Source organism: Pipistrellus kuhlii, unplaced genomic scaffold (genome assembly GCF_014108245.1).
Source record: "Pipistrellus kuhlii isolate mPipKuh1 unplaced genomic scaffold, mPipKuh1.p scaffold_m20_p_3, whole genome shotgun sequence".
Lineage (NCBI taxonomy): Eukaryota > Metazoa > Chordata > Mammalia > Chiroptera > Vespertilionidae > Pipistrellus > Pipistrellus kuhlii.
The window spans coordinates 39,035,525-39,056,181 of NW_023425529.1; the positions used below are offsets into that span (position 1 = coordinate 39,035,525).

The 20,657-nt window shown below is 40.6% G+C and overlaps 1 protein-coding gene across 5 annotated transcripts in view; it reads left to right on the forward strand.

Annotated features, from left to right (window-relative positions):
* Positions 1–20,657, forward strand: part of ANO6 (anoctamin 6) — a 172,078-nt gene that overhangs the window by 54,450 nt on the left and 96,971 nt on the right. For 4 of the 5 annotated variants that reach the window (XM_036459323.2, XM_036459324.2, XM_045587934.1 and 1 more), the window contains one exon: positions 19,924–20,003. The exons of the other annotated variant lie outside the window; for it this stretch is intronic. In XM_036459323.2, coding sequence (XP_036315216.1) covers positions 19,924–20,003 — 80 coding nt within the window. The remainder of the gene's footprint in view (positions 1–19,923; positions 20,004–20,657) is intronic. 5 annotated transcript variants of the gene reach the window in all.

Consider the following 20,657-nt stretch of genomic DNA (forward strand, 5'->3'; position numbering starts at 1 on the left):
TTCAAAGATTGTTGCAAGGTCAAATAAGGCAAAGGTGTGAAATGGAGGTTAGGATTAGCAGTGTGCCAGCCATGGATGCCCTTAACTGGAGCTGGGAGGTAGGGTAGAGGCTGAACCCCATTGGCAAGGTGCCCACGCCCCTGAAACTCTGCCACAGCAGTGGGAAGGCTTTCGGACCACACAGTGGACAAGGCTGATAGGCTTGTCATGTTTCCTCTTTCTGATAGCCTCTTTAGTGTTTTATTCTGATTGTCAAAGCAGTATGTGCTCATTGTAAAAGTTTCAAACATTGAAAAATATGACAGAATAATCCTCATGATCCCACTCCCTCATATATAATCGCTGTTAATCATTTGAGGCATATCCTTCAAGATTTTTCTGTGCCCAGGCTTCCACATATACACACTTTTACACCTTTACTTTTAAAAATCGGGTTGACTGCCCGATAGTCTGTTAAAGCTTGTATTTTGTTCTGTAGCTCTCAGACATCTTCCTACCTAAGCAGACATATTCCATTGTGCTATAGAATATTATCTGGGCATTGGAGCTTTATTTAGGCATGTCTGCTTCTCACATAGTGCTCCCCTGAACATGCTTGTGCATATTGTGCATTCTTTTCATATGTGTACAGGAGTTTCTATAGGACAAATTTCTAAAGTGGAATTGTGGGGTCAAGGGCAAGTACATTTGACATTTTGTTAGCTGCTATAGTGCCCAAAGAAAAGGACTTTTTATTACTTTTTTTTTTTTTTAATATGAAAGAACTTTGAGCATGAAAAATCTCAATGAGGGCCATGTGAAGAGCTCATAGAGTAGGTTGAAGCCACAGGAAAAGTGCCGAATGCTCTACAGGGAGAAGGCCAGTGGAAATGGAAACCAATGCACAGGTGGAGCCTTTGGGCTGAGGGGGAGGATAGGATGACAGGGGCAGGGCCTCAGTGCTGGCATGTGGCATGCACTCAACAAATACTTGGTTGAATGCATAAAGGAATGCTGTTTGATTCAGCAGTGGAACTTACTGCAGTTTCCATCAGGAAGCATCTAGTTTCCCTCTTCCTCTGCATACAGGTGGTTAGGATTTCCTACTGAAACTGGTGAAGGAGGAGGAGGAGATTTGGAAGGCTATTCTTGCTTAGTGAACCAGTTACCCTGATCAGATGGGACACCAAGTTTAGGTATATCTTACCTTCCTCTCCCGTCACCATGTAAGGCCTCTTGGTTCTGAGGCCTTCATATCTCTGGACTCTACCTAATTCTGTTCATCCCCACTATTATGGTCATTGTGTTAGCACCAGCCTGTGTACTACACACACACACACACACACACACACACACACACACACACGTATATAAAATCACACACACACACACATATTATTGATTTCAGAGACGAAGGGAGAGGGAAAGATAGAAAGATCATTGATGATAGAGAATTGTTGATCGGCTGCCTTCTGCATGCCCCACACTAGGGATCAAGCCAATAACTCAGGCATATGTGGGAATTGAACTGTGACTTCCTGGTTCATATTGATGCTCAACCACTGAGCCTCACGGGCCGGGCCAGCAGCAGGTCTTGCCAGAGCAGGTCTCCCATCTCCTCTTGTGCATGGCTCAGGATACTCTCTTCCCACTCCCCAGCCCTGTGCAGGCAGGTGCCTGTTCTCCCTGGATGGTTACTTCTGTTTATTTACCTACAGCCTTAACAAGTAAAAGCCTTAGTGGCCATTTTTTACACCCCCTAATACCTACTGTATTTCGTAGCTCATAGTGCATGCTAAATAAATGAGAGATACTGTTTTATATAGGAAAGTCTGATGCTTATACTAACTTGGTATATGAAAAGGAAGGACAGGGACAAAAACAGGCATGAGATGAACTCACAAAGGACTGTGAAATTAAGACATTTGATTCTTGAACAAGCTTCAGTATTATTCCTCCCTAGGGAGAGCTGATTTACATGTCATTTGTTTTGTTTTTATAATTAGCATGATAAATGCATATTTTGAGAAAAGTTAAATGCCTCACATCTCGGGTGATTTGGCTATATTTAGCTGATTTGTATATTTTTTAAAAAATACAATTAAAGAACTGTGCTTTGTGGTATTTCCTAGAGTAGAAATGCCTCAACCTTCTTAGCTGCATCTGGCCAGCCAGAGGTTAATCACACAGTTGAAAGTCCCTGGTGAGATTCTAAAAGGAATTGCCTTACAACCCACTAACTAAGGAGCTCCCAAATTGGGAAGGAATGTTCCCATTTGGATCTTCCTGCTCCCTTGAGTCTGCATGCACCACCCCCATCTGCTGGGAGAGTAGTAGCAGGTCCTGACCAGCTGGCAACTAAACTAGAATTTCAAGTTACATAATCAAAGTGTAATGAGAGAAGAGACACAAGGAGTTGCTTATTTTTGTGTGGAGCCAACAGCAGGGTTCAAAGCTTCTAAAGCATTAGATTTCGCAGCTGAGAAATGCTGTGGTCAGAAGACCATGAGAATCATTGCGACCTTGCAGAGAGGACCTTGCAGAGAGGATTGCAGTGTTGGAGAAGGAGAGGTGTGGCCTGGGATCAGATGCTTCTGGCTGTGGCTCCTCCCTCCCAGCCGGGTCCAAGTTTCCCTTAAAGAGCCAACTATTAGTACCACAGTGGATGTGTCCACAGCAATTAGAGGGGCCATCACCCTGGCCACTTCTTCAGCAGAAGGGAGTGGCTGGGATGGATGTGGGTGCCCCACTTCTGAACACTCTCCTGAGGAACAGGGGGCTTTGCTGCAGTGTTGCACTTGACTCCCTCCTTGCCTGTCCGCTGAGTAGAGCCAGCAGAATGGGTGGTGGTTGGATATAGGCACTTACATTATTTTGCCTCAAATAATAGCCTGACTTACTAAAATAGATTTATTTGGAAGCAAATGTTGTCATTTAAGTCCTTTCTTAACTTGTGGCTTAAGAAAATGTGCCCATACATTCAAAATTTAAAGAATGGATGTGATTTAGAAATCTATACTAATAAAAGGGTAATATGCTAATTAGACTGATAGACTGGACATCTTCCCATTGTCTGGTCCTCCTTTTGGACAAAACCATGGTGGCAGGGGTGAGGCAGAGGCTGTTAGGGGTGACCAGGCAACAGGGGAGGGCAGTTAGGGGTTATCAGGCAGGCAGGCAGAGTGGTTAGGGGTGATCAGGCAGGCAGGTGAGTGGGTAGAAGCCAGCAGTCTCAGATTGTGAGTTGGATATCCCCCGAGAGGTCTTGGATTGGAGATGGTGCAGGCTGGGCTGAGGGACCCCCTCCCACACTGTGCACGATTTCGTGCACCAGGTCTCTAGTATCTAAGTAATAACACAGTATAAAATGTATAAACATTAGGTCTACATGTTTCTTGAGTTTTCTTAGTTTTCAATATTAGGTTGAATTTATATGCACTATCCTCATTTCTGTTGTTACACAACATTTAATAAACTGCCATTAGCATCTTTATTGCTTGACATATCCCAAAGGCTATATACTGTATGCTCCTTTAAAACAAACAAAACAAACAAACAAACAAAAAACAAACAAAAAAAACTTTAGGAGGTTCAAACGTAACATTTTTTCCTCTCATTATGTAACACTTGCAGCTAATACTTACCTAGTGTTTACTATGTGTAGGTTCAGTGCTAAGCACTTCATATGCCACAACTCATTTCATCTTCAAAACAACCCCACGAGGAAGTGCTGTTCTTCAGGTGCAGACAAGGCTGCCCAAGGCCAATAGTTAGGAAGTGGTGTCTGAAGTTTGACTTCAGGTGTGTCTGACCCTTGCAGCCAACCTTACTGACAGAAGCCATTCTTTCAGCAAGGAAGTATGCAGGGCCTGCCATGGCCTAGAAACTACAAACCAGGTGAAATCTCTGCCTTCATGGAACTCAGAGAGTATAGAACAAGTGATTATTAATTATGTGCTAGAGGAAAGTACACAAGGCAAGGTGACAGAGGATGGGGGCTCTGTCCTGAGGCTATTAGAATTTCAGGAACAGTCTCTCTTGAGGCAGGGATATTGAACAGGTAGCAAGAGAGCAAGCTTCCTAAGACCAAAAAGCAGTATCAGATCATAGTTACAAGCATAGCAGCCTAATGGTCAGATCCCAGTCCTCCGGCTCAGGAGCTGTGTGATCTTGGGCAAACTACTTGACTTCGTGCCTCTTCATTGGTGATGTAAAGCTAACCATTGTACTTACCTTTACCCTGTGGGGCTGTTGTGAGGATGAAGTGGGTTCATATATGAAAAGAACTTAGATATAAATCAGGCACTAGAATTTGATAAGTACTCTTACCACATTAGTGTTAAGTGCCAGTAATTATCTAAGGCCTATGGGTGGTGAGAAGTCAAGAGCTGATTTCTGGGTAGATGTTGAAAATTCAGCCGACAGGATTTAGAGGAATTGGGTGTATGAGGGAAAGGAGTCAGGATGACTCCAGGAATGTTGGTCTGATTAATCTGGTGGATTTGGGGGCCATTTATCAAAATGGGGAAGATATGGGGTATAGTACAGCTCAGTATCATTAAGAACATCCTCAGCATTGTGCAACCATCCATCTCCTAAACATTTAAAAAATATTTTTAATATATTTTATTGATTTCTTACAAAGAGAAAGGTAAAGGGATAGAAGTTAGAAACATCAATGAGAGAGAAACATTGACCAGCTGCCTCCTGCACACACACACACACACACACACACACACACACACACACCCCACTGGGGACGTGCTCACAACCAAGGTACATGCCCCTGACCTGAATCGAACCTGGGACTTTTCAGTCCACAGGCCGACGCTCTATCCACTGAGCCAAACCGGTTTCGGCCTAAACTTTTTTATCTTGAAGAACTGAAATTCCACACCCATTGAACAACAACTCTCCATTCTTCCCTCTCCCTCACTCTGGAAACCACCATTCTACTTTCTGTATCTTTGAATTTGACTACTCTAAGGACCTCATAGTAATGGTATCTCATAAAGTTTGTCCTTTTGTGGCTAGTTTATTTCACCTAGCATAATGCCCTCAGGATTCATCCACGTTGTAGCATGTGTCAGAATTCCCTTTTTAAAGCTAAATAATACTCTGTTGTATGATTTGTTTATCCATTCATCAGTTGTTGGAAACTTGGATTGCTCCCATATTCTGGCTACTGTGAATAATGTTGGTGTGAACCTGTGTGTGCAAATATTTGTTCAAGTTCCTCCTTTTCATTCTTTTGAGTACTTTTTCACATTGAAATATATTATTGGAATTTTCTGTGTCATAAATATTTTTTTACAAAATGCTTTTTAAGTGATTACATTATATACTACCATGTAGTATATTTAAGCAAGCATTTATATTTCCTAGAAATAAAGTAAGATTAAAGGACATGACTGATAGTAAAGCTTTTGCTACCTTTTGCCAAGTTGCCACCCAGAAAGCTCGTACTACCTAACATGGGTGATACCTGTGTGCTCCCTGCCCCTCTGCTAATTAGACAGCATTAACTCTTTCCTGTCACTTCGATAAATAAAAATGGGATATCAACTCCAGTTTTCCTTTTATACGAATTTAGGGTTCACTTTCTGGGTTAGAGTTGGTTACTAGGGGAAATCAATTTGGTAAATACTCAACTTGTGAGACAATGAGAAAAAAAATGACAATCTGTGGAGTTCTTTCTTCTTAATCTTTCATTCTAAGGCGCTGGCAGGCCTTTTTCTCTGTGTATATGTGACAGACTGCTGCAATAGGGTTTTGAGTTCTGCTATTATGTGCTGAATACATTCTTATAGTTCCACAATTTTGTAAAATTCAAAAATCAAAAAAGTGCTGGAAAACAGTAGTTTCTGATAACTCATTTGCTGATAGAACCTGACAAGTCTGAATTCATTGGATGGAAAAACCTGACCTCAACCAGCATGAGACTGTATTTTTTTTTTATTCCACTTAGAGTGACTGTTCATATTTTTTAGTGCAAAATGGGAAGATGTTTGTGTAAGGGGTGCTATCCCAGAGCCGAGTAGGGTTGCATAACATACAATTAACATACAAGTAACATATAAGAGTATTTTCTTTATTTTATTTTTCAATTACAGTTGACATACAATATTATTATTAATTTCAGGTATACAACATAGTGATTACACACTTAAATTTAGTGATCACCGTATAAACCTAGTACCCATTTTTTGCCATATGTAATTATTAAAATATTATTTACTTCTGAGGCCGGTGCACAGATAGTTTAAGAAGCCTCTTTCCTCTCCTTCTGGTAACCTTATGATGCAAAGGTTTGCATGCTTGATGTTGTCCAAGAGGCCTCTTAAACTATCCTCATTTTTTATTCTTTTCTTCTTTTTGCTGTTCTGATTGGGTATTCTCTGCTACCTCGTGTTCCAAATTGCACATTCAATCCTTCCTCTGCTTTATCGAATCTGTTGATTTTCTGTAATGTATTCCTTCCTTTCTGACTGGTTCTTTAAGTAGTTTCTATGTTCTTTTTTATGCTGTTGAAATTCTCACTAAGTTCCTTGAGCATCCTTAGAGCCAATGTTTTGAACTCTGTGTGTGATAGATTGCTTGCCTCCATTTAATTTAGTTTTCTTTCATGGAGATTTCTCCTGTTCTCTTATTCAGGGCATGTTTCTCCTCATTTTGGCTGACTTCCTTTGTGGCTTCTGTGTACTAGGTGGAGCTGTTATGTCTCCTAGTCTTGGTGGAGTGGCCCTATTTAGAAGGTGTCCTGTTAGGCCTTAAGGTACAGTCTCCCTTGTCACCTGGCTTGGTGTGTCCCTTGTGTGGGTTGTGTGTATCCTCCTGTCATAGTTGAGACTTGATTGCTGTTTGGAGGCATTGACCCTCAGGTTGATGAGTTGTAAGAACTGTCCATAACTATAGTGGATGACTATTATATAGGGTAGGGGTGTCGAACTCAATCAGAGAAGGGGCCAAAATCTAAAATCCAGCCTAAATCGCGGGCCGAATGGTTTACTGAACAGTCATAAACTGTCATTGTGATGGAAACGCAGCAAAGTGCAGTGATGACAGCGCGGTGCGGGCCACATTGCAAGGCCTGGCGGGACAGATTTGGCCCGTGGGCCTTGTGTTTGACACATGTGATATAGGGACTGACCTTTTGTAGCAGGATTTGCTTTAGCAGAGCTCTGATTCCTCCCTAATCTGCCCTTTGAGTGTGACATTCATGAAGGTGGTTGAGTGGTACTCTGGTGTGGTCTGAAGTTTCCCATGGGAATATGTTGGTTCTGGGGCTTCTTGGGAGGTTCAGGCCAAGGTCAGCTGCTGTCTGGAGCCACCTGGTATGAGCTACAAAGAGATCTACAGATGGTTGCCACTTATGCTGGACTTGGAGATGCCTCGAGAGGCTAAGCTGTGAACTAAGGCTAGCTGCTATTAGTTCTTAGTTGGGGCTGCTCAGCAGGAAGTGCAGGGCATGCCAAGGCCAGATGCTGCTTGTTTGGGGTTTATGAACCTTTGAGAGATTTTAGAAGAGTCCCAGTATGAAAGAAGATAGGTCGTTTGTATGGAAAAGCACCTGGACAGGCCTTGGGTGGGCCAGCAAGTTGGGTGGGATAGGGTCTCAGTGAATAATTCGGGCGGGCTAACAGTGTTAGCAAGGTTGATGGAAACTCAGATATGGTGCCAGTCTGGGCCTGCAGGGGGAAGGCTCAGTAATGATCTATAGCTTCTTTATGCAAGAAAGCTGCCCCTCCCACCTTTGTCTTGAAGCCAGACAGTTCAGTTCTTCCCAGTATGTCCCTGAGCCTTTCAAGCTGCTGCCCCAGCACTGGAGCTAAGATCTAGTGACTCCTTCAACAGGTAAGTCCATGTGGTCCCTTTAAGAGGGCACCCAAGACTCAGGCAGCCTTCAGTCTGAGCCACTGTTCCTGCTGGTTTTCAAGCCAAAAGTTAAGGGTACTTTTCCTGGCACTGGAACATTGTGCTGGAGAACCTGGTGTGGGGCTGGGGTCCCCTCACTCTAGGATCCTCTGCAGTTGAGATATCCCTCCCAATTTTTAAACTGCTGAGTGTGTGTGTGTGTGTGTGTGTGTGTGTGTGTGTGTGTTGTGTGAGTGTCCAGCCCATTTCATGCCTTTGCCACTCCTGCCTGTCTCAAAGTGGCTTCTTTCGTATGCCCTTAGTTCTAGGACTTCTGTTCAGCTAGACTTCAGGCAATTCCCAATGCTGCTTATTCTCTCGATTAGTTGTAGTTTTAAAGTGGACATGAGAAAAGGCAAGGGCAGTGCTTTACCTATTCTGCCATCTCCATTAGGAAGCCTGTCGAGTTTTTTTCTTCCCAAATTCTGAAAAACTCTGAATTCCGAGACACAAAAGTCTTTGCATCAGAGGTGTTGGATGAGGGAATGTGGACTTACAGGTTTTTCTTTTCCCTTACATTTTTATATTCTCATCCCTCCTACCCGTCAAAAACTGATTTTGAAATCAGGCCAGCTCTGGTAGTGAAACATGGGGTTATGTATGACTCACACGAGCTCTGAGTTTAAAGACAATAGAAATTTGAAAGTGGTGTCTTCCATCCCCAGGACATGCATAATCACTGTAATCTGGGAACTGACAAGTCAATGGCTGGAACCAAGTTTCAGCTGAGCCATAGCCCACTGCAAATTTGGGGTGATGTTCAGCTGGGAACCCTGAGAGTCTTAGGAGATCTGAAACCATTGAACTGTGAAGGGATAGTGATAGCTTTCCAAGATTTTGTTGGAACATCTATAATAATAAAAGCATAATATGCTAACTAGACCGGACATCCTTCCGGATAAAGCTAGGGCTGCAAGGTAAGCCCAAGTCCCGGGTTCCTGCAAGTGGCCTGCAGCCTAGAAGGAGGGCCTACTATTCTGTGAATTTTGTGCACTGGACCTCTAGTATTTCTATAATTATAACCATTTGTCCTTTAAGAAATCAATTGTCTTATCTAAGTTTTTAAAAAGCAACAACAGCCCTAGCTGGTTTGGCTCAGTGGATAGAGTGTCGGGCTGCAGACTGAAGGGTCCCAGGTTTGATTCTGGTCAAGGGCACATGCCTAGGTTGTGGGCTCAATCCCAAGTAGGGGGTATGCAAGAGGCAACCAATTGATGAATCTCATCATTGATGTTTCTATCTCTCTCTCCTTTTCCCTTCTTCTCTGAAATCAATAAAAAAGATATTTAAAAAACAAACAAACACCAAATTAGTTAAATGAAATAAAATCACTTAATTATATGATTGCCTATCATTAATGTTATTAAATCTGAATAAAAATTTTAATAAAATAGTAAATATTGCAAAAGTGGAAAAGTTCACTCAAAGTCATGTGGAACGGTAAGAGGCCCTGAGTGGCCAAAACAATTTTGAAAAGGATGAGTGAAGTTGGAGGATTCACATTTCCTGGTTTCAATACTTCTATAAAACCACAGTAATTAAAATAATGTAGTATTGGCATACAGATAAACATATAGAAACAATAGACTAGAATTGAGAGTTCAGGACTAACTCTACATATCTATGGCAAATTGATTTTTGAAAAGGTGTCAGGTATATCTAATGAGGAAATGAGAGTCTTTAACAACTGAATTTCCTCATGTTAAAAATTGAAATGAAGTTGGACCTTTACCTCATATTGTATACAAAAATTAACTCAAAATGGATCAACAATCTAAATATAAGAGTTAATACCATAAAACTCTTAGAAGAAAACTTAAAGAGAAATCTTCATGACCCTGGATTTAGTGATGATTCTTAGATACTACACCAAAAGCCTGAGCAACAACAATGGATAAATTGGACTTTATCAAAATTAAAAGCTTTCGTTCCTCAAGGACATTCACAAGAAAATGAAAAGACAACTAACAGAATGGGAAACTATTTGGAAATAATTCTATCTAATAAAAGGGTAATATGCAAATTAACCATCACTGTCACAAAAAATGGTGGCGCCCATAGCCACAAGATTGAGATGCCCATCCTCTCAGCTCCACTGACATCCCCAGTCCTGGGAGGGTGGCCACTGAGAGCAGGCAGTGTGAGCAGCCTGGTGGAATGCTTGCTTTCATCGCCCCCATGACGAGGCAAGCAAGGATGGGCCTCTGGGCCACTGAGAGCCTCTGGGCAGTGGGTGTGGAGCAGCCAGGCCCTGCTGAGAGCTACTGGTGCACGAATTCGTGCGCAGGGCTACTAGTATATCTATAAAGCTTTAATACCCAAAATATATAAAGAATTCCTACAACTCAATGAAAAGACATCCCAATTGAAAATGGACAAAGGATTTGAGTAGACATCTCTCCAAGAAGATATACAAATAGCCATGAATAGATACTTAGCCTCATTTGTCATTAGAGAAATACAAATCAAAACCAGAACGCCACTTCATACCTGCTAGAATTACTATAACATTTAAAAAAATTAGAAAATAACGTGTCAACAAGGATGTTGAGAAGTTGGAATCTTCATACATTGCTGATGGAATGTAAAATGGTACATCAGCTGTAGAAAATAATTTGGCAGCTCCTCAAAAGACTAAACATAAAATTACTATATGACTCAGCAATTCTACTCCTAAGTTTATACCCAAAAGAACTGAAAGCAGGATCCTGGCCTGTGTGGCTCTTTGGTTAGAGCATCAGCCCATGCACCAAAGGGTCTTGGGTTCGATTCCAGCCAAGGGCATGTACCTGGGTTGCAGGTTTAATCCAGACACATCAATGTTTTTCTCTCTCCCTCCCTCTCTTCTACTCTCTCTAAAAATCAATGTGAAAAATGTCATCAGGTGACGATTAGCAACAAAAAGAATTGAAAATGGACTCAAATAGATATTTGTGTGCCATTGTTCATTGCAATATTATTCACAGTAGCCAAAGGGTGAAAAAAAAACCTTTTGTGTCATCAGTAGATGAATAGGTAAACAAAATGTGATATATGCATACAATGGAATATTAGTCATAAGGAATGATACATGCTACAACATCAATGAATCTTGACATCATTATGCTAAGTGAAATAAGCCAGAAGCAAAGGACAAATATAGAATTCCACAAATATCTAGAATAGGCAAATTCACACTGGCAGAAAGTAGAGGCTGTTATGGACTGGGGGCAGGAAAAATGGAGTTATTGCTTAATGGGTAACAGAGTCACTGTAGTGAACCAAAAAATTTTGGAAGTAATGGTGATGGTTGCACAACCTGGAAAATGAAACTAATGCCACCAAATGGTACACTTAAAAATAGTTAAATTAACAAAAATTTTATCTTACTATATGTTACCACAATAAAGGATTATTATTATTTTTTTAAAGATGGTAAAGGAACCAATGAATTCAGCTGAAATCTGATAGGTTTGTGATAGTCATTGGGCTTTTTTTTACAAAGGCATTAGCTAATCTGGTTGGGGTGTGAGAATGAATCATGTGATGGTTGTTCCCAGCTCTTCAGAAGGAGATGTGTTTATCTTCTGGGCACATTTTTTAGAGCTGAATTTGAAGGGGGATGGGGGGGGGGGGAGGCAGTGCTTAAGGAGAGCTAAAACAGCACCAGACATCACTGGAAATGCAACAAGATGGAGAAAATTGTGCTTCCCGGAGATCTTCTCAGGGGCAGGAGTGTTATTTGTGGATGGAGGAGTAATAGCTTAGGGTAGGGCTGGGAAGGTGAGATGCCCAAGGGACTCCCTGAACCATTCTGTCCCCCGTTCAGCTGTGGAGTCTTGTATAATACTTGGGTAGGAACATGTGTCTGATGTGTTGCTGGAGCAGTGGGCAGAGTGGAGGAGAGGCTGAGGCCCTCCTTTTCGCAAGTATTGTCCAAATATTTGAAGATTATAATCATGAAGGGACTCTATATTATTAGTCTGCTTTGTGTGTGGACATTATCTCAGTGTGGCCCAGGGCAATGGATTTCTGGAAATACAAAAACTCTCATTATTATGTAGGTAATTAAATTGCATTCGGAGGAAGTGAAGAGCACTATTAACTTTCGAGAATGACAAAGAGCACTTTTGTCTTTCTCAACATGGGAAAAATGAGAACTCTAATGGAAACCATCAACTTGAACTTGGAATTTGCATTCCAGAAATGATTAGAGGAGAATGCCTCATTTTTTTTTTTTCATTTAAATATTATGGTCATTGAATTTATATGCCAGTAACAAGCTGGTGTCAGATTGAGCCATCCAGATTCAGAAAAAAAAAAGAAACATTTCCTGATTTACTTTTTTTTTTTTATTAAAAGTAGTAGCCAAGCCAAAACCCGTTTGGCTCAGTGGATAGAGCATCCAAGGTGTGCAAGAGGCAGCTGATCGATGATTCTCTCTCATCTATGTTTCTAACTCTCTATCCCTCTCCTTTCCTCTCTGTAAAAAATCAATAATATATATATATACACACACACACACACTTTTTTTTTTAAGTAGTAGCCAAGAATACTTGGGACATTGAGGTCTTTCAAAAATATTTGCTAAATTAATGTTATCTTTTTCTGTGTTGTAATTTATTTTATTTCTATGTTCAAAAGGGAGTGAATGACAGGGATAGCCAAGGTAAAAAAATAACATAGAAAAATTGGTGCCTAACAATGTTAAGGGTGCCAAAATTTATTAGAGATTAAAGTAAAAAAAGTAATAATAGCCAATATTTATATAGTAATTCACAGTTTTCAAGTCACTTTTATTGTCCACAATTTATTCTTCACAATGGCCTTCTGATTTAGGTATTATACATTTTATTTATGTGTTCTCCACAATGATCTGGTCTAGGTATTATAATAAAGTTTATATTGATATATTCTCCCAATGACCTTCAGATGTAGGTATTACACATTTTATTAATGAGGACACTGAGTCTTAGAGCTAAGTGATATGCCTGAAGCCACAAGGTTATACTGTGTAAAGGTCTTAAATTCAAGTCCACTGTCCTAGGTGGATACAGCCATCTTCATCTTGAAAGAAAGTCTCCCGTCATTGTGTTTTATGTTTCATTATTGACTTTCTTTTCACTAGTACCAACTCTTTGGCTCTATTTTAGAATTTAATATCTCATTTAATGTTATAGGGCCTATAATCTGCAGGTTTACAACCTCTCTGTAATATGGGAAATTGATTTTTCCCAACCTAATATTCACCAAAATACTGTAGATCCTGCTAAACGGAGGCCAGAGAAAGATATACTGGAAACCAAATATGACTGCCACAGTATGAGGTGAGGCCTGAGGGATAGACTGAGCTGTGATATTATATATTATGGCAGGCCTCATAATATTTGGAAACTATGGAATGATGGGAAATGGTGGCTGAGGGATGTGATTGCTTTAAGAATGGTATTTGGCATTCAAGTCAAGCATTGTATGTATTCTGAGACCAGTTTTAAGAGACTTCTAGTCATTTGGGAGAAGAGTTTTCAGGAATAGGATTGTTTGGCAGATCACTTAGACATCCTGCCTAATCTGGATATGTGAACACAACCTCATTCCCAAGGTGATATGGACCATTCCTTTGACATCTCTTTAGTTGTACATTCTGGCTGGAGAACAATTTCTATACTTTTTTCATTTTAGTTTTTATGCTTATATTATCTAACTTATATCCTTGGCACATGACTGAATGTCTTTAGCTATTTGCCAGAATTTCACTGCTTTGGTTTTCAAAATATGTTAGGCTGTTATTTGTTAATTCTTTTGACTGACTTCTACTTACAATACTATCTTAATTCTTTTTAAAAAAAATTATGTCAGAGTGGAGAGGAGAGAGGGATAGAAACATCAGTAATGAGAGAGAATCATTGATCAGCTGCCTCCCCCACACCCTTTACTGGGAATTGATTCCACATCCCAGTCATGTGCCTTGCCTGGAATAGAATGGTGACCTTCTGGTTTATGGATTGATGCTCAACCACTGAGCCATACCCGCTGAGCTATCTTAATTTTTTGTCAGCTTAAATTTAGCATTGGTGCTCTTTGGAATTATTCACAGTAGCTCAAGAGACAAACTTAAAAAATTGGACTTGGAAAGATTAAGATTCCTATTGTGTCAGTTCTGGTGAGTGACTTCAGGCAACTAGTAACCTTGATTTTTAATCTTTGGTGAAAACAAGGATACAAAGGAGATTAGATAAGATCAGACATGGAAGTGCCAGGCACCAAAAACAAAACAAACAAACAAAAAACAAAAAACACACCCACATTTCATATCTCTGGGTTTGTGTACATGAAGTTTATATTTATATAGTGCTTTGTGGTTTTACAACATGCTTTTAAATAATCATTTGTATCCTTTACCCAGCCCTGTCAGATAACTAGGGAGAGTAATTTTATTATCAGCTTCAGATAAATTAACTGAGAATATCACTGCAGCTAAGTTGCAGAATCAGGACTTGAACCCAGGTAGTCCTCTTCATCCATGCCCAGTGCCCTTTGAGGTCTGTCATATATTCACTACCTCTCTGATCATTCCAGTGTCAAGCAACCACCATAATAAACATGTCCGTTGGACCCAACCACCTCCAAGCTGGTGCTGTAGTTAGATGACGTGTAGATGTATAATTCTGATTACTTTTAATTATAGGGAGCTGCTTATCAGGCACTTCAGTTTTTACCCATGAATTTGCTGAAAGGTCATTTTGTGTTTTATGATAGATAATAAATTGTCTTTGTTATAAAACTAGATAACGGCTTTAAAAAAAAAAAAATGACCATTGCGTTGTCAAACCTGACTTTGAATTGTGCTTTCATTGTACACCCATACAAAATTCCATTGACACGCCAGTACCAAAGATTTTTCATCATTTCAGAATAACTAGTTTCATTCTCTAGTCAGCTTTTTAAAAAACGATGTGTGTGTTTTTAATTGATTTCCAAGAAAGGAGGGGAGGAGAGAGAAACATCAATGATGAGAGAGAATCATTGGTCAGCTGCTGCCTGCATACCCCACTCTGGGGATCGAGCCAGCAAAAAGGAATCAAACTATGACCTCCTGGTTCAGAGGTGGACACTCAGTCACTAAGCTGTTACAGAATTTACCAGGTGACTGAAAAATATGCAGGAGTACCGGAGGCACAGGACAAACCCATTTATTTTCAGGTGTTTCTCATGTTCTAGTACAGAACTCAGAGGTGGTTTATCTCCAAATCCTGAGCAAGCCGATATGGAGGAAGCTTCCCTTTATACCTCTTTGGTTTCTTTGTCCCCAAATACGGGATGGGACTTCCGGACCTTTTGCGGGTTTTGCAAAAAGCCACATGTGCTGGGATGGAGGCAGTGAGACCACATCTCAAGGCCTGGCCTGGCGCCAGCACTGATAACTCCGTCTGGGGTTGTGTATTGTTCATGCTTGTGTATTGTTCATGGCCTCTCTAAAATGGGGGTAATACTTAGGTAAACAGGTCTTACAGGACCACATAATTAAAAGGGGCAGTGACTATACTATAGGCTAACAAGAATGTGCATTAGGTTAATAGCACATATTCATATTGCTACTCCCCCCCCCCCCCCCGACCCCACCCCCAGTGTCTCCTTTTCCCCTTCAAAGCCATGATGGCTGGGCTCTCTAGTCAGCTTTCTGCTGAGCAGATAACATAGAGGTCCTAACTACTTTTGTATTTCAAGTGCCCCCCCAAAAATGAACTGATCACAATGCTACTCAAGGTGGTACATTTCAAAATATTACATTTGAGAAAATGATTTATATAAAGAAAGAAAGAAAATGAACGTTTTTGCCGTTCTGGAATTCCCCTTCCCCCACCCCGCCTTAATTCTGCCCCTATTTTAATAAAAAGCCCCAACAGCTTCACCTTGATTTTGATCATTTTATTTTTGCTGAGAAACGAACTTTTCAGCTGCATTTGATGGCCAGAAACAAGAATGTCCAATTTTTAACTGGAGCCCTTCAGTAGTAGAAGTATAATTGTCATAGGAGCTTCATAAATTATTTGTTTCTCAGGAGTATATTAGGTCCGGAGAGCAACGGCTGCAGCTTTTCTCTACCTAGGTGATGTTTCAATAAAGCTGTTTCTGTTTTTATTCACTCAAATTTACAGTTTCTCCTTCGTGTTGACACCAAGCAGTGAATCTATTAGTTCCCATTACCAGCAGAACAACACTATGAATGGTTTTATATTTTCTCTCACAAATCCTTTCCAGTTGCATGTATGCCTTTAATTTGATGGAATGTCTGGGTAATACATCTTATTTCTCAACTCTGTCTTCAGGCAAAATCTATGCTTTGTTAAGTTTGTCCTTTCATTAAAAAAAAAAGAAAGAAGAAAGAAAGAAAAAGAAAAGAAAAGAAAAAAGGCAGCTTTGTCCCATCTATTGATCCCAGATTCACTGACTTGATGGTTCTGCCTCCCCCCCTTCTCCCCCAAAAAAACACACAAAACAAAACAAAAAAAAAACAAAACCCCACAACAACTAAGTATCATAGACACCGAGGATATAATTTTTTCAATATTTAAGTGCTATAACATGGTTAGGTCTTTTCTTCCAAGTGTAAACCAAGCTGCAAAACCCCAATTAAAACACATCCTCAGAGCCAGTAGTATAAGCATGTTTTAGCACGTTTTAAAGGCGGTCTGCAGGGATGTAATTATATCGGACAACTGTTGCTCTGACGTTGGAAATAACAGGTTTGTTACATTGCAGTTCTCCAAGTGTGACCGCCTGTGCAGTCCTTCCCTTGCCCTCAGGGGTTCTCAGAGGCCAGCCCCTCAGCCCTGGCTTTGGTTGCACCTCTGAAAGGCTTGGCTGGCCCCATCTGTTTCCTGTTTCTGCTTTGGTTCACATGTAGGGGACCTGGGATGAGCTGAGTTTTTTTTTGGAAGAATTGGAACCATTTGTTTGTGTTGTCAGTGGTATGAGTTTAGTGAACAAGACTCTTCGAGTGAACCTAAAATCAAATCCAATATTGAGAGGTTTCTTAGGGCTCTGCCCCACCCAGGTATTGGGCTGCTGAACTGTTAGCTGATATTTTGGTTTTGTTAAACCAGCGTTTTTCAACCGCTGTTCCGCGGCACACTAGTGTGCCGCGAGATGTTGCCTGGTGTGCCGTAGGTGCAGACAAGACAAGAATTTTATAATTTTTCACTATTTTGTTTACTTAATATTTCATAATAAAGTAATTGTAAAATACTTTCTTTGTGTTTATTTGATTCCTATTCAAGAGAATTACTTTATATATAGTCAATATAGGCACAGAGTTAAATTTTTTAACATTTTCTAATGGTGGTGTGCCTCGTGATTTTTTTCATGAAACAAGTGTGCCTTTGCCCAAAAAAGGTTGAAAAACACTGTGTTAAACAATCACTTGGAGGGGTCTTGTGAATCCAGCCTTCTTTTGGGCCACTGAAGGGAATTTTTCTGGAACCCTAGGAACCCATCATTTTCTTTTAAACTTTCCATGGATTTTTTTTTTTTAAATTAGATTGCAGCCCTACCCTATTTTGATTTCCTCTATTGCAGGCCCAATCCCTGGGCCAGTTGGGGCTCACGTGGGAGGCAAACAATTGATGTGTCTCTCACATCGATGTTTCTCTATCGGTCTCTCCCACTCCCTCTCACTCTCTCTAAAAAATGGGAAACAAATACATTTGGATAAAGATTAACAATAACAAATTAGATTGCATTTTAAAAAAAATCACTACAAAAGCAAAATAACATCATATTTCATAAAATTAAAAGTAATTTCTTAACATAATTTAATTCAATCCAGCTGAGTGCCACATATTGTTAATGATTGCTTTGGTATTGTGATTTATAACAAGAAACACAGAGCCCAGAAAACCCCCAGGAGTTTCTTATGGGGTAAGAACAGAGTGATAAACGTGCCTTTTAGGTTAGAGAGGTGACGTTTGCCAAGTCCCTCGGTAAACCAATTTGGGGACTGGTTGCCAGAAGAACCCACCAGGTGATCAGAGGGTTAAAAATTTTCAATCCCACCCCTGGCCTGGGTGAGGTTAAATCAGTGGCCAGTGGCGATCACTCATGCTTATGTAATGAAGCTCCCTAGGAACCCAAAGGACAGGGTTTGGAGATCTTCAGGTTGGTGAGCGTGTGGCGATGAGGAGTGGCGCCCTGGCGAGGTCATGGAAACTCTGTCCAGCTTCCCACACACAGTGGCTTAGGTCCTACCTTGTCTGGCTGTTTGTCTGTGTCCTTATGTTCCCTTGTTGGGGAGAAACAATTTTTCCTCCACCATAGAAAGGTGTGGTTTTTTTTTGTTTTTGTTTTTGTTTTTGTCTAATAATCAAATCAATATTTGAAAGATTCATAGTGGAAAAACAAATGTTTAATTTTGTGCATACAGGAACCCACATAGACATGAGAGCTTAGAAACAAAGGGAGCAGGAGGCCTAAGTGTAGCAAGGTAATTTTGGCTGCGTAGGAACATGTTCTTCATGAAATAAACTTAAATAACTATTCTTAAACATTTAAATAAGGTTGGATAACCATGACAGACATTTAAATTTAAATAAAGCAGGTCCAACCTCTTAAATCAATGACGTGGAAAAGGCAGGCTGTTAGAAATTCAAAGAGCCCACACCACCAGACAATTAACAGCTCTGACACTCTCTGGAGAGAGCACCAGATTGCAGAGGTGAAGGGCTCAGAGCCACAAGGCTTGCTTTACTGAGCCTAGGAATGGGATGGGACAGGGCTTCCGAGGGGAAGAGGGTCATTCATGGGATGGTAAGAAGAGCAGATGTTCAGTGATTAGATATTTGCCCTGCCCTACAGATGGGTCATAAACATTTATTACTGGTGATAGCTCTTATTATGGGCAAGGCCCTCAATTTAAATTCTTTAAGGGAGAGATTAAAGTTTGTCTTGAGTCCTCAGGGTCTTGATTGCCTTCAGATCAGAGTAATCCACATGCCACAGCCATACGGGGAGGCCAGTTCTGAACTCCTTCAAACCCTGTATGATAAACCAGTAAATGGAAGGTAACATTTCTATGAATTCTTTGCTTTGCTCTCACAAATTAATAAATCCCAAGGAGAGGGTGGTGGGAACCTCTGGTTTAGAGCCAGTCAGCCAAAAAGCACAGGTGACAACGTGAACCTTCCACTGGCGAAACCGCGCTACAAATGGTTGCTTTGTTCTCTCAGTATCTTTTAATCTGGAACAAAAACTGTTCATTCACGTCAGGAACTTGCTGATGAGAGAAATATCATGCACAGTGGCCCACCTGGATCTGGTTCCTTTGTCCCTCTGACACTGTGCTGTCCACTACAGTGGTCACTGATCACACGTGTCCACTGAGCTTTTGAAACATGGCTCGTCCAAATTGCCATGTGTTGTGAGTATAGCATTCACATTGCATTTCTAAGACTTGGTACCAAAAAAAAGGTAAAATAGCCCACTGATAATTTCTTGTACTGAATACAAATTCAAACTGTAATCTGAGCATGTATTATCCATAGGTCATACTACTAAAATTAATTTTATTTGTTTCTTTTCATTTTCTTAGTGTATCTAATGGAAAATTTTATTTGCCTCCCAGTCTATTTCTTCCAGATGGTGCTATTCAACAGATTTTAAAACAAAACTGCTCCCCCAGAATCACTTCACAATCAGTTCTCTGAGATGTTTTGGGAAAAGAACATGGGTAGACTAAAATGTTTTCTTAGCAGAGTGTGATCACATAGTTGCTGTGTCCTTCTAGGTAGGAGCTAACGGATTTTCCATGATAGGTCTAGCTTAAAGCCTGTTCAGACCTAATTTTCTCCAAGTCTGGCATTGTCCAATAGATGAGACAGCTGCTGAAGATTTTGAGTATCTTTGATAGCTGAAAGTATTAAATAATATAAACCTATAAGTGTACCACAAATGCTAAATATAGTTGGTAAGCCAGTGCTGCTGATTTAAAAACAAAAAGTATGTGAGCCGATGCAACGTCATGCTTCATTTGTTCGTGTGTTTGTTTCTTTTTAGTGTTGGACAACTTCGGTCAGATGGTTGGCTCCAGCTTTGGAACTCAGGAAAGCCAGCTTGACTTCCGATCCCCGGAGTTTGTGAGTATTCCTACTCTGTCTCAAATCTGTAATGGTTACCAGAACTTCCTCACCAAGCGGAGGGAAAGGTGTGGCTTCCGTGGCTCTTCCCCTGGCACAGGTCTCGCTGGCAGTGCTGTGGTTCTTTGGGGACCAGGTGACGATAGAACTGTGGTGTCTTGGCATCATGCTCCGTTGGCTCGTTCTGCTACTTGGAATCGTCAATGGGAACTCACTCTGCAGCACAATTGCATCGTGTTTCTGAAGTTCCCCATCATTCGTTCATACCCTGGGTGTCAGCTTCTGTTGTTAGCAACTCAGGAAACCAGTCTTGACTGAGTACAGGTCCATTGACCAGTCTGATTCCCATTTCATTCTGGAACCTTCAGTCATACAACCTGTATAGGTATATCCTATAGGGCTAGGATTATTGTAGGGGTTATTCCTACCAAGAGAGGAACTAAATGCTTCCACTAAATTAGACTCATTCAAGGCTAGCCATGGTTCCTACCCTTAAGGAATTAAAAATATTATTAGGAGCTACTGTGATTTTATTAATGCCTTGTTAAAAGAAAATTAAGCTCATATTATGCTTTATGCAGAATGTCCTCACCAAATAGATTTTCTATTAGATTCACTTGAGGAGGGGGTGGGAAGAAGTGTTTCTCTGACTCC